Source organism: Anabrus simplex, chromosome 7, assembly GCF_040414725.1.
Source record: "Anabrus simplex isolate iqAnaSimp1 chromosome 7, ASM4041472v1, whole genome shotgun sequence".
NCBI classification, from domain to species: Eukaryota; Metazoa; Arthropoda; class Insecta; order Orthoptera; family Tettigoniidae; genus Anabrus; species Anabrus simplex.
In genome coordinates, this window is record NC_090271.1 from 119,042,641 (window position 1) to 119,057,044 (window position 14,404).

Consider the following 14,404-nt stretch of genomic DNA (forward strand, 5'->3'; position numbering starts at 1 on the left):
AGAAATGAAGTAGCTGTAGCTTGTATAATATGAACTATCCTCGCATCCATCTGTTATTGAAGTCAGTAATAAGAAAATATATTTTAGGACGGCTTGTTTCTCATTTCAGTTGTCTTGTACAAGGTTAAGTGTCTCTTCTTCCAAACCCCACATTAAGATCAGAATAAATGAATGAAGAATATAATTTTACTTACTAAAGTAATGTTGAATGTCAACAGCCTTGAACTTCATTACATGCTTTTTCTGGTTAAAGAAGTTCCTGTAGACTTGCTGTCCACCAAACAACCAAATGTCACTATCATCAGTGATTGTTCCATCAGTCAACTGAACAGCATCAAGAAATGCACACTGGGCTTCAGCTTCCATTGGAGCAACGATGTAAGGAACACCAAAGAGCCGCAAGAGTTCCTGTTAGAGAAAGAAGGTGCTGAAAATTGTATCACAAAAGAAACCAATTGGTATATTATATAAATTACTTCTAATTTAAGTATATACACATTATTGAGACATACAATATCAGAATATCTAAAGAAATTTATCTTGTACAATGCAAATCTGAATTAACATGTAAACAAAGTTGTGTTCAATTAACAGAAGAATTATAATTAAATCATATGTTGCCACAATAAGAGGAAAACATAAAATACAAGTATATCAAAAAGATGGGACTGAAAATAAAAGAGAGTTTTGGAATTGGAAGTGAAACAAGTGTCCCCAGAGCAAGGACAAGTCACAAAGGCTGGTTCATATCAGACATCTATCTCACTTGCTACTTTAAATTGTTATAACCTAGATGATGGTGTGGATCAATAGGCTGACCTGCTATCTTAAAAGGTTTGGTAGGGATTAGAGATTAAATCCCAACAGAAAAGGCCAGGAAGATAGAATGTGACAACCCCACAATCAGACTGGCTTTCTCTAGGCTAGCAACCAAATTGTAGAGCTGTAATGAGTTTTGTTTTGTTAGTCATTTAAAGTCACACTAACAAAAAAGAGGTTTCTGCTGACTCAAGGATGGGAAAAGGAGGAGGGGGGGAGAGGGGGGTAGAGCAGCCATTGCCTTAACTTACAGAAGAAAGTTCCTGATAAATCTTGGTTTTTTTACATGCTAAATCTCTTTCAGGATCACCACAACATTTTGTGATAAATTATACAACTATTTCCAATAGCAGTGTTGAGTAGAATATTTTGTAGATGCACAACGGCTAATTCTCGGTCGTGTGATATAGATGTTGATTCGCATAGGGAATCTGAAATACTTGTTCCGAATGAGTAAATTTATAATACCAATATAGATGGTCCGTTATTGGACATTATAAATTTTCCAGCTAACTCATTCCTGGTTGCCTGCGTTTCGCCCCCGTGTGCTAGGCTGGGCTCATCAGTTGGTACCTAGCACACCTACCAAGACGCATGGCTAGTAGTGCATAACGTGGAGGCCACCGCGTAGGCTAATTGTAGCCACCGGCAGTGCCAATGCACTATGAGAGACTTTGTCCCATTACCAAAAATTGATGCCTGCTTGGCCATCAGATGATATAGATGTTGATTCGCATAGGGAATCTGAAATATTTGTTCCGAATGAGTAAATTTATAATACCAATATAAATGGTCCGTTATTGGACATTATAAATTTTCCAGCTAACTCATTCCTGGTTGCCTGCGTTTCGCCCCCGTGTGCTAGGCTGGGCTCATCAGTTGGTACCTAGCACACCTACCAAGACGCATGGCTAGTAGTGCATACCGTGGAGGCCACCGCGTAGGCTAATTGTAGCCACCGGCAGTGCCAATGCACTATGAGAGACTTTGTCTTGGTAGGTGTGCTAGGTACCAACTGATGAGCCCAGCCTAGCACACGGGGGCGAAACGCAGGCAACCAGGAATGAGTTAGCTGGAAAATTTATAATGTCCAATAACGGACCATTTATATTGGTATTATAAATTTACTCATTCGGAACAAATATTTCAGATTCCCTATGTGAATCAACATCTATATCATCTGATGGCCAAGCAGGCATCAATTTTTGGTAATGTGACAAAGTCTCTCATAGTGCATTGGCACTGCCGGTGGCTACAATTAGCCTACGCGGTGGCCTCCACGGTATGCACTACTAGCCATGCGTCTTGGTAGGTGTGCTAGGTACCAACTGATGAGCCCAGCCTAGCACACGGGGGCAAAACGCAGGCAACCAGGAATGAGTTAGCTGGAAAATTTATAATGTCCAATAACGGACCATTTATATTGGTATTATAATTCTCGGTCATTCGCAGCCTTCCTGAGGAGAAGGCTGAAGGGTATCGACTGGTGTAGGTCTAATCTTAAAATAATCAAATTTATTTATAATTGTTCCACCTATTCAATACAAACAGTTCTTTTGAACGCTTATGACTTATACATTATAAATCATTATTGGGACATGTTTCACCCTGTGTACAGGCATCATCAGCCTTTACCTCTTCCTCAAAATCACAAATATTTGTGATCCCGATTATTTTTTCTTAACAGACTACCTTACTATTTAAACTTGAAAGATATAAGTTAAAAATATATTTCTGTTTGTCAATCTTAATTAACTGGTGGGATGTTTGTAACAGTAAATGAAATTCTTAAAATAGTTGTTAAAATGTTCAGTGGAAACACTTGTTTTGTAACACATTAGAATGCCTTCATAAAGTTGGCCCTATTATATCTTCTAGGTCATTGTCTCTTATAGAATAAAGATCTCCTTTACACATTTATACACAAGGAAACACCACACAATTTACATTTATAATCACCCACTGGATTAAAAATCTGGTTAAAAATGTCTAAATGTCTAATACAAGAACTTGCTACGTCTCCCCTTCCAGAATGTGCTCTGTTACAGTGTGAGGTCACAGAATATAAACCAACTGTTAGTGATATTATCCTAACCAAGTTCGTAAGACCTTTATTAACTGATAATGCGTTGGCAAGAACACAAAATGTTAGCCGCCTGGTGTACCACTCCAAGCCTTCATCCAGGAAAATCTTTAAATTGTGACATGAAGAGGTCAACTATGCTTCATACAGGTAATTTTATTGATATTTAATATTACTGATGTAATTTATGAGCTTCAGTGAACATACGATTATATTGCATAGTGTTCTGTAGGCTGTCATCATAATAATGCGTTAAGAATTTTGTGCGTTATGCCTGCCATCTTTTACAAGATATTAGAATCATTCCGTATTGACGGTTTTCACTTTACAATGGCGAAAGATGAAAGTATCCTCCTATTCAATACATCATATATTCCGTCATTAGACGGAGTAAACAAGTTCAGACATGTTTCGGCTCGTTTGAGCCATCTTCAGTGGAAAAAATTAGGGGGGTTGGAATAATTTAACATAATATGAGTTGAAAAAATGCTAAAAAACATAATGAAAGCGCAAATGAAAAAACAAACAAAAGAGAGCCTAGACGGAAACAAAATTAACACAAATATACAATATTTACATCAATATGCGGAGATTTTTTGTCACAGCCTATTCGCAAATAACCTTGCGCAGAGCAGGCAGTATAGGAGGATCGAGCTGGCGGTGATGTAATGTCTGATGCAGAACAAAACACTGACATGCTAGAGGAAGCAGGCAGGCCATGGAAACAAAGGAGTAGATAGGGAACAAAACACTAACATGCTGTAGGAAGCAGTCAATGGAAACAAAGGAGTATATAGGAAGAGGAGGGGAAGGGAATGGGGAGGGAGGGGAGAAGGGACGTCCAAGGTGGGGCTGAAGGATGCAGAAAGAAAGACTACTGCTGAGAGGGGAATTTAAAGAGATTATAAAAGAAAGAGTTATTTTTATCTGAGACATGATTACTAAAGACAGGAATTAAAAGGTCAAATAAAACATTTGATTTCTCTGAAATTTCATTTAGATTGAATTTAGGATTGAAAAACTGTTCCAGATGGATAAAACAATTTTCCAAAATATTGAGCAGGGGGCCTTTTTCTATAAGTTTGAGAATTTTCATGTCTTGTTTGATATTACTGAACTTATGGTTAGTATACTCTAAAACTGCGCTAAAAGCACAGTGTATCATACCATGGTATGCTGCACATTTATGGGTATGTGGGTGTTTGGAATCTTGATGGATTGTTTTAGCAGTTCGTGTTGGTTTTCTAAAAATCTTGTAGCTCAATGAACCAGATAGCCAAAAAATCTCTTATATATCAGGGCGTAAACATGTTCTAAGTATCTTGTATGGAAGGTCCTACCTGTTTGACCACCATAAGTTGCATGACAATTATTGCAATTGAGTCTATAATTACCTAACTTGGTGAACTTTTTTCTATGATTAATAGAATTGGTATTGTGTAAAATAACTGTGTTCTGTTGTAAGTTTTGAAGGCTATTTTGATGTCAAGCTTTTTAAATATGTTCGGGATTTGGTAGACTTGTTTATTACTAAATGTGATAGTAGATAAAAAATTGTTGTGAGTTTTTTTCTTTTGTTAAGGTGGTTGAAGGTTGATCATCATCATCATTTTCCCATTTCCAGCTGACACCGGGTGGGAGCAAATATGAATCCTCTCCACTTTGTTCTGTCGTTCCACCCTCCTTCTTCCGACACAATGTTCCAATGTTAAACCATTTCCATAACATCGTTTGGTGGTAGCTTGTCTGTGCCTGACCGAGTCACCAGTACATCTAGTAGCACTGCAACTTTTGACGTCAGCTGTTGGTTGGGGTTTGCCTTTCTTGTTTTCAGTAGTGCTATGACGAGCTCCACATTCCCCCTGATTATCGCGAGTGTGAGCGGAGAGTTCCCCAGGTAGAGTGCCTCACAATCTGCGTTCCCCTTCTCCATCAGCATTTGTAATGTCATCTAAATTAGCATCTGGCCGTATGCATAGAGCATGCAACATGTTCTTCCATTACACTTGCAATCACCATCTGTAAAATCAAAGGCTTTGTCATCTTCACTGTATTTCATCTTTGCCCGAAATTGGGATTGCCCCCATATTCAAGCAAAAGTTCACACATTTCAAGTGTCTCTTGGCAGGGAACCGTTAGTGCTAGTACATGAAGTGGACTTATGCCTCCATCAAGGAAATTGTAACCATATCTGCTTAGTTCATATAGGCTATTGTTATGATGGGCTCGCCACACCCAAAGGCATTTTATACCTACTGCCAGGTTCAAAATTAGGCCGCCCCTAACATGGAGACAGACGCCTTTCGTATCCGCCCCTTCCGCCTTCTCCACCTTCTCCGCCGTAGATGCCGCCGAGGTCTTCACTCATAACCCTGAGCTGGGACCCATACCAGATGTTACACAGCGGGTCGGTATGCTCTGGGGCTCACATAGGCAGGGGCGCCACTCCCTGGGTAGGGCTGCCTCCGAAGAAGGTTGATGTTTATTAATGATTTTCTCTATAAAGGTGCTGCTGTAGCCATTAAATTGAGCTATACTGTGAATGGTGTTTAATTCGTTTTTAAGCTCTTCTTTAGATAGTGGGATGCTAAAAGCTCTGTGTACCATACTATGGTATACTGCACATTTATGGGCATGTGAGTGTATGGAATCTTGATGGATTGTTTTAGCAGTTTGTGTTGGTTTTCTAAAAATCTTGTAGCTCAATGAACCAGGTTGTCTGATGATTATTAGATCTAAATAATGGAGTTTTTTATCGTTCTCTGATTCTAGTGTAAACTCGATATGTGAGTCAATGTGATTAAGATTGGATAGAGTGGTGATTGTGTCAGTTGCACTTTCATTCATGATCACAGGAGTGTCATCCACATATCTCGTCCAAAAAATAATATTACTAAAGATATTATTATTATTAATTATGGTGTGTTCTAAATGATCCAAAAAGATTTCAGCTAGGATGCCTGATGCCAGCGATCCCAAAGCTACGCCATCTTGCTGACAAATGGTATTGTTAAATGTGAAATTTTGCTGCAATAACTGTTTTATTTAAATGTGAAATAATTGTTATTCAAAACCATATTAGAATAGAGATGAAATCTTCAATTTTTAGTCGGCTCAAGGCACTGTGTTAATTTAAATTGTTGTTGATAATGAGACAAACTTTTGAAATCGGGTTGCTTGGGTACATGTTAACAATATTGAAGGAATTGAGAGAATAGTTGGGTTGAATAGGCCTAGTAAAATTCTTTAGTTTTTCAACTGATTCATAAGACGTGTTCTTAATGGAATTCTCAGATAATTAAAAAAATAAAACAATTTTATTTTGAGGAAATGTTGGATGAAGTGTGAAATTTTATATAAAGGGCTGTAATTAATGATCGGTCGGATATAAACATCAGTTTTATGTATTTTGAGAAGTGCTTTGGCAGTTGGCAGACCTGGATTCATACTAATTAGCTTATTTCTTTCTTTGTCTGTTAACAGACATGATGCATTTTTGAGTGTTCGTTTAAGCTGATGCTGAATCTTCAGTGTAGGGTCTCTTTTGATTACAGAAAATGAAGTATCTGTGAAGAATTGTTTAGTTTTTCTATGTAATCTGACTTATTCATAATAACAGTGGAGTAGTCTTTATCAGCATTTGTTATGATAAGATTATTGTCAGTGATATTCTTCTTAAAATCGAATATTTGTTTTTGTGTTGGGAGTTTAATTTGGCATATATTATTACTACTGGCATTGATTATTGGGATAGAATGTTTCTGTTAAATATAGAATTGAAGATATTCAGTTACTCTCTCTCTCTCTTTTTTTTTTTTTTTTTTTAAGCTTCAAATCTCATTTCTTCTTGTTTATCTACCGGCAGTTTACTGATGGCTAACTCAGATTCCATCGTAGTGGCGATGACATCGTTGAGAAAGATGGAAGAAGGCCAACTGTGCTTCGGATCCTTGTTAAATATGGATGTCACAATATCATTCAGTGTCACTTTAGAGAGATTAATAACAGGAGAGTGAAACTGAGCAAGTCTGTCAGAGGGAGTGTCTGTTCGTCTGGCTGGAATGGTAGTGGATTTAGAGCTTTTTAAGAATTTTAACTTTTTATCTAGAATCTGATGGTTTTTATAACGTGGATTGTAGTCTATAATCGACAGAAGACTTGATGAAGAAGGACTCAGATGGCCTAAGTCCATCCACATGACGAAGACGATAGCTGAAAATTTTGGATCCTTGTCTTTCTTTCATGTGTACTCAAACCACACATTTATACACAGTTTCCTAGATTTATAATAATTCTTTATATGTAATATGTTAGTTTGTTAGTACAGTATCAGTAGAAGAAGTTGTAGATTTTATGGACAAAAAAGGATATAGAAATAATGGAGTTGAGCAAAGTTAAATGGAAGGGGAAAGGAAAGAAGAGTATGAAGAAAGGATATGCTCTACACAGGAGTGGTAGTCAAGAGGCAAAGCATGGATTGGGCCTGTTAATTTCAAAACAGCTAGAAAAGTATGTGGAAACAGAAGAGTACATGAGCGACAAGATAATGAGAATGAGGAACGAAGTGAAGAAGTTCATGCAAGTGTATGCACCACAGACAGGGAACAAAGAGAACATCAAACAATTCCTGGAGAAACTACCTACAAAAGGATATATATGATGTGGAAGTGATTATAAAGGGAGATTTAAATGCACAGGTGAAAAAAGAAAGGCAAGGAAAGGAAGAAGTAATTGGACCTTATGGGTATGGAAAAAGGAATGAAGAAGGAAATAATCTAGTTGAGTTTTGTGAGGAATGGAATGATTGTAGGCAACACATGGTTTCAAAAGAAATACAGAAGGAAAATTACAAGACATGGTTAGGGTGACAGAAGAATAAAATTAGTAATTGATTACTTTCTGGTGGAAAGGACAAATCACAGACAGTTAATGGATATAACAGCTTTACCAGGAGAAGCATTTGATGGACATCATACAGTTGTGATAGCAGAAATGAGAGTGGGGAAAAATTAAAAAAATTAAAGGAGATATACTAAAATAAAAGTATGGAAATTAAAAGAAAGTACAGGAAGAATTTCTGGAAAGAGTGAAACAACAAATTTGAGTTACTGAAGTAGGAAATGTGGAAAATGAATGGTCCAACCTTAAAAGGGCATTCATAACTGGGACAGAGAGTGCCTTTGGTAGAACACTGACAGAACTGAAAGAAAAGGAGACACCGTGGTGGAATGAGAACATGAGAGAAGCAGTGAAAGAAAAGAAGAAAGCATGGCAAGAATGGAACAGAGATAAACAAAAAGAAGGAAGCAAACTGAAATATCTTGATAATAAAAAGAACTGTAAGAAATTGCTAAGAGAAGAAAAGCTGGAAAAAATTTACAAAAAAGATGGAAATGGATGGAGCTTGCGATAAGAGAATGCTGTATGAGATTATACGAAGTAATAGGAAAGAAGTGTTTATACAAAGCTGATGAAAAAAGGAAGGTGGAGAGTTGATAACACATCCAGAAGAAATAAAGAGATTATTGGAGTTGATAAGCTGCTAAATGTGAGAAATTGTGCATAGGATACGGTAGTAATAGTGTGATGACTCAACAGGAGATGATGATAGAACAATGTAGAGGTGGAATTAGCAGTCCATAAAATGAAAATGGGGAAGGCACCAGGAATAGATTGAAGAAGTGATGAAATGATAAAGGCTGCTGGATCTGTTGGACTACAATGGATGTACAGATGGTTAAAGTGCTTATGGAAACAAACATTTGCCAGAAGCCTGGGGAAAGGGAATAATACCCGTTTTTAAGAAGAGGGACAAAAAAGTGTGTGATAACTGTAGAGGAATCACACTCTTATCACAACTGGCAAAAGTATTGGAAAGGATATAAATAGGTGAATGACAATAAATGTAGGAGAGCTGTAAGAGAAACAGTATGGCTTTAGAAGGGCAAGATCTACAGTGGACCCAATCTTCAGCATGAGGCAATTAATGGAAAAGAATTGGGAATATAAAGGATATGGTAATGGCATTCACAGATCTAACAAACCATATAACAATGTTCCCAGGTAGGTTTGGGAAACCGTGATAAAAAAGAGACAGGTTACACAAACTGTAGAAATGGTGTAAACAATGTACAACTGTATCAGCAGCATACAAACTCAAGTTCCTTCATGCAGATTTAGCAACACCGCCTCACAAAGCCCATCTAAAATCGCCCACAAAGCAATCTGATTGGCTAACTTCAGCAGCTAATAAAGAGACAATGGTGCGACATACCAGTGTACACAAGAAAGAAATACAGCATACATCATCTGATCAAAAGTAGTATCTGGACACCTGCTCAAAACTGTCCTGTAAGTGTTCCTCAGAAATTCTGCCCAACAGTGGAGAGATGGGTTTCCACCTTTAACCTTTATTACAGCCCAAACTCCATGACTGACAATGTGTTCCGGTTGTTGTAAGATCCCGGAGGAAATGGCAACCCATTCTTCTAGCAGTGCTATAGCAAGCATCGGTAGTGATATGGGTTGTTGGGGTCTGGAGCGAAGCTGTTGCTCTAATTCATCCCGGAGGTGTTCAATAGGACTAAGGTTGGAGTTCTGAGCTGGCCAGTCCATTTCAACTTTATAGCCCACAAACCACTCATGAACGGACACCACTTTATGGCAGAGAGCATTATCATGATGAAGTACATAGTGATCACCTCTGAACTGGTCTTCTACCTCAGACAACACACAAGTGGTCAAAATGTCAATATATCCTTCCTCATGGAATGAGCTCCATAGTGTTACAACAGGACTAAATCCCTTCCATAGCAAACACCCTACAGTGTCTCCCCACCTCCACCAAATTTTGCTGTGGACATTGTACAGGCTGGCATCTATCGTTTGGCTAACATGTGCCATACCAAAACATTCACGTCTGATCGCTACATGGTACTGCATGATTTATCATTTCCAGTCTTCCGCAGACTAGTGGTGGCGTTAAGTGTTCACTAGTGAAATATGCAGATTATGGGTGGGTGCCTGAGCCTTGAACCCCAGTCCTTGCATCTCCCAGCACATAGTCATTTTGCTAGCTACAAAATACGATTTTCTAGTATGACTTTCTTCAATGCTCGACGGTCCCTGTCAGTAAACACACAAGCCGTACTTGCTGTTGTTTTGTTGTGGCTGTGTCTTCACGTTTTTGCTTCACACGTCCTGACAGATGACCTGGACAACTTGAGAAGGGTGGAAATAGCATTGACCAATTGTCTGATATTATCATTATCATCTTCATTTCCCGTTTCCAGCCTCCCAGGCTGGGTTGTGAATCAAGGACCTCCATCGCTGCCTGTCTCTCCACCACTCTTCTCATTTGTTAAGTACATCTTCTGGTTTTTCTCCCCTCTATGCACTCTCACAATGAATCTGTCCACCTCTTTTGGGGGTCTTTCTTGTGATCTCTTTCCTGTTAACTTCTCTGAAAAACCTTTTTGGCACTCTCTCTTCTCCCATTCTCATCATATGCCCATACCACTTTAGCTTTGTTGTTTCTATCCTGTCTTGAAGTTTCAAGATTCCTGTCCTTTTCCTTATCTCTTCATTTCTAATTCTATCCTCTATGGTCTTGCCCTTAATACCTCTTAGGAATTTCATCTCCACTGCCTGTATTATACTCTCCTCTCGTTTTGTTGTAGTCCATGATCCAGCTGCATAGGTTAGTAGGGGTTCATAATAGGTTGACAATACAGTCAACTGTCTTTTCTAAAATTTGAACAATATAGAAACCTCCATGTGGCAGTATTAATCTTTTGAGTATAAAACGAAAATATCCAATACTACTTATCTTCACAACTGAATTTTCTATCCTCTTTCCACCAGTATAACACATGTTCTGGCAGCACATTTGCGAATGGAACTAGAGTATGGCTTTCTCCCCCATGTCATAAGAAGCTTATATTCCTTTAAGTCGTTTTGCTGTGAGCATCTCCTTGATGTGTATCACCAGACTGAATGAATCTTGTGGGGAGAGAGAGAGAGAAAGAGAGAGGTGTGGTTAAGTGTAAGAGATGACCATGAATCGTAACTTAACCACTACGAATAAAGGCAAATATTATTAATAGTAATAATATTTTGGCTAAACCAAACAATGTTACATCAGCCGTCTGGGAGTAAAGAAATCTATTAGACAATAAGAACTCTGTAAGGAAATGTCGGAGCTTGTTCAAAAATTGAAAAGATGATGAATCGAGGACAGTATACAGAGGGTGAACATTTTTAATATTGGCTTTAAAGAATGACAACAAAGTGCATTATTATTCCAGAAAGTAACCATACTTCAATACACTATGATCTTACTTGAAAGTCAGATAACTCAGCAACTACGTATTTCTGAACCCAAATTGACATAACATATTTACATATTTTCATTCTCTACATAAAACAATCCACTCATTAAATTTTCTCGAGCGCATTTGTACGTGGGATGGGAGGGGGGGGGGGGGGTGATTTTTTTTTTTTTTTTTTTACACAGACCTCTTTTGAAAAGCACTTGCATTTCATCATGTCTTGTGTGTAGCAAATTAATCCTCATTAGGATAACAGCAATGATCTGAACATTCTTGGAGGTGTCTAGATGAGGCTTTATTATATTTTAAAAAACTCTTTACTTTTCAAATAATTACCTGTGCTTCAGAGTACATCTGATCCGTTATATTGGCAGCCAGTCTATCCTGCTTTCCTCTCTCTACCATAAGGCGATAATGCTCATCCTCCAGAGAATGCTGCAAAGAGAAATGTTTAATACTTCACACACTAAAAATACTAAATCATTTTAAAATGAAACAAAATTTTGCCTTTTATTATACTTCTTCAGAATTCTGATAAGAAAAATTAATCAGACCCATATAAAAATGTTTTACATTTCTACATCATAAAAAATTACTTACCATATTTTAACAGCCTGTTCTAACAGCAATATCCTGAAATTGTATAGCAATATGAGTATACAGAAGGTCCTACTTCACCTACAATACATTTCTATGTAATGAGAATAGATGGATCACTCCTCATAATATGTCAGTTGTTTATAATTAAAGTTGATTGGTTTGTGATGATATAACGAAAGACAAATCTTGCATGTTTCATATACTGTATAGCTAAAAATCATTTTTCACATCACACCCAGGAAACTGGAGCTGGAAAATGATGATGATGATGGTGACTGAACCCAAGTTGATATAACCTACTTTTATTCTCTATGTATTTTATTTATCATATCAGAAGCATTAATATATAATATAAATACAAACTGTACAACCAAAAGACAAATATATATATATATAACAACATAACAATCATAACATTTAAAAAAGAAAAGGTCCCAATGTGATAGATCTGGACTATATAGGTGACTTCCTGTCGAGCACGTAGAAATAAACCACTCTTGAAATTTTGCCCTGTATTTTTGTTACACCCAAACAGTGTAGCCAACTCACTCAGTAAAAATGAAGCAGGGATAAACAAGATCTTTTATAGTTTCAGTGGAAACAAAAGCAGTTAGCAGTAGAGCAAAACACAGTAACCTATTAACTCTTAGAATCAAAAGTATATGGCGTGATATCTGATAGGCTCAAACTGAATACAAAGTTGATCCTAACAGAGCTCTAAGATCAAAATAAGATAGCATTAAACATACAGTATGTTGAAATCTCCATGTTATAAAACCAAAAAACAGCACCTCTTACACTCCTTACACTTTAAGCAATATTCCTTTCAAATAACTTGTCTTGAGATTCGTAGTGCCTGATCATCCCAAATTTAGTCCGGCTCCATGGCCAAATGGTTAGCGTGCTGGCCTTTGTTCCAGAGGGTTCCGGGTTTGATTCCTGGCCAGGTCAGAGATTTCAACCTTAAATGGTTAATTCCCTTGGCTCGGGAACTGGGTGTTTGTGCTGTCCCCAACATCGGTGCAACTCACACACCACACATAACACTACCTACACATGGCAGATGCCGCCCACCCTCATCGGAGGGTCTGCCTTACAAGGGCTGCACCCGGCTAGAAATAGCCACATGAAATTATTATTAACCCAAATTTAAATTCTTCCATAAAAGTGTGCTACAAAAATTATATACCAACAAAAAGCAAATACAAATATGAAACAATTCTCAACAGCCTATAAAAGGAAGATGTAACTTTGAAGACCATAATTCTTTTGTGAAACTATCTCAAACTAATGCAAAAGTTCATGAAGCCATCACTGTTTATGGGCATAACCCTTTGGGATCCAATGTCGGACTCAGTCCAACATCGTTTATTTTCAGTTCCAGTCCTATGTCGGACTTAGTCCGACACAACTTTAAGGTTATATAATTCGTATGTTGGAGCAGAAATGGCGCCAAGCTTTACACAGTATACAGCCTTGGCATTTCTCTCTTACCTACTGCCATTTGCTGTTCATTCCTTTAAGCTGAATTGTGTTTTCTTTGGAGATCATTCCTCACTGTCACTGCTATGTTTACTTTCGTTATCAACATGGCGTCCACCAGCCACAGCATGGAGCCTAATGATATTTACGAACAGTTATGTGACAGTGGCAATCCTGACGATGATTTGTTGACGGATTCTGATGGTGACATTAGTATTCCTGAATCTGAGAATGATATTTCGAGTGAGGAGGAAGAAAATGAAGGGGAAGAAAGTGGCGAAAGCGGTGATGTAGAGGGTGACGAATGGAAAGTTTATGAAGAAGGTGACCATGTTTTTTCCAAGTATTCTCACAACAGTGCTATGGGATACATGCCTCCTACTACAGGAAAGAAGCCGGTAACTCCTTTGGATTTCTTTTTGTTGCTGTTTCCGGTTTTACTGTCCTCCAAAATATGGAAGGAAACTAACAGGTATGTAAGAGAATGTATTACCAAACGTATGCCGTTGCAGCAACATTCCATATGGTGGAACTGGGTCGATGTTACCGTCGCTGAAATGATGCCATTTCATGGTGTTGTTCTGAATATGGCACATACAAAAAGGAAAACTCTAAAAGAATATTTTTCAGACTTGTGGCTCTATTCATCAACCTTCTGTAAAGACATTTCTTCTCGGAAACGATTTCTTCAGATATTCTGAGGCTTTCATCTTTCACCCCCTCCACAAACAAGTGCATCAACAATGGTAACAAGAACGAGTAAAGTTAGAAGTGTCTTAGAATGTGTAGGGAAGTCATTCTTGGAATTTTATAGGCCAAGTCAGTACCTGTCAGCTGACGAATCGACTGTAAGCTTCAAGGGACGTGCCCTTTTCAAAATGTATAATCCACAAAAACCAACAAAGTGGGGGATTAGGATGTATGTTATTGCTGATGCATTGAATGGGTACGTTTTGTCCACGATTCCTTATTTTGGCTCGTTTACTACACTAAATTTACTTTTCCCTGGTTTGACATTTGGCAGTAGAATAGCTTTACAGCTAGTGATGGACGTACTTCAAGTTACTCAAGCTGTAGGTTATCATTTGTT

At 37.9% G+C, this 14,404-nt stretch overlaps 1 protein-coding gene across 5 annotated transcripts in view; it reads right to left on the minus strand.

Moving 5' to 3' along the window:
- mus201 (rad2 superfamily protein mus201) overlaps positions 1-14,404 on the minus strand; it is a 111,605-nt gene that overhangs the window by 32,109 nt on the left and 65,092 nt on the right. For all 5 annotated transcript variants that reach the window (XM_067151280.2, XM_068228615.1, XM_067151281.2 and 2 more), the window contains 2 exons: positions 11,569-11,667; positions 195-408 (listed from right to left, as the gene is read on the minus strand). In XM_067151280.2, the coding sequence (XP_067007381.2) occupies positions 195-408; positions 11,569-11,667 (313 nt within the window). The remainder of the gene's footprint in view (positions 1-194; positions 409-11,568; positions 11,668-14,404) is intronic.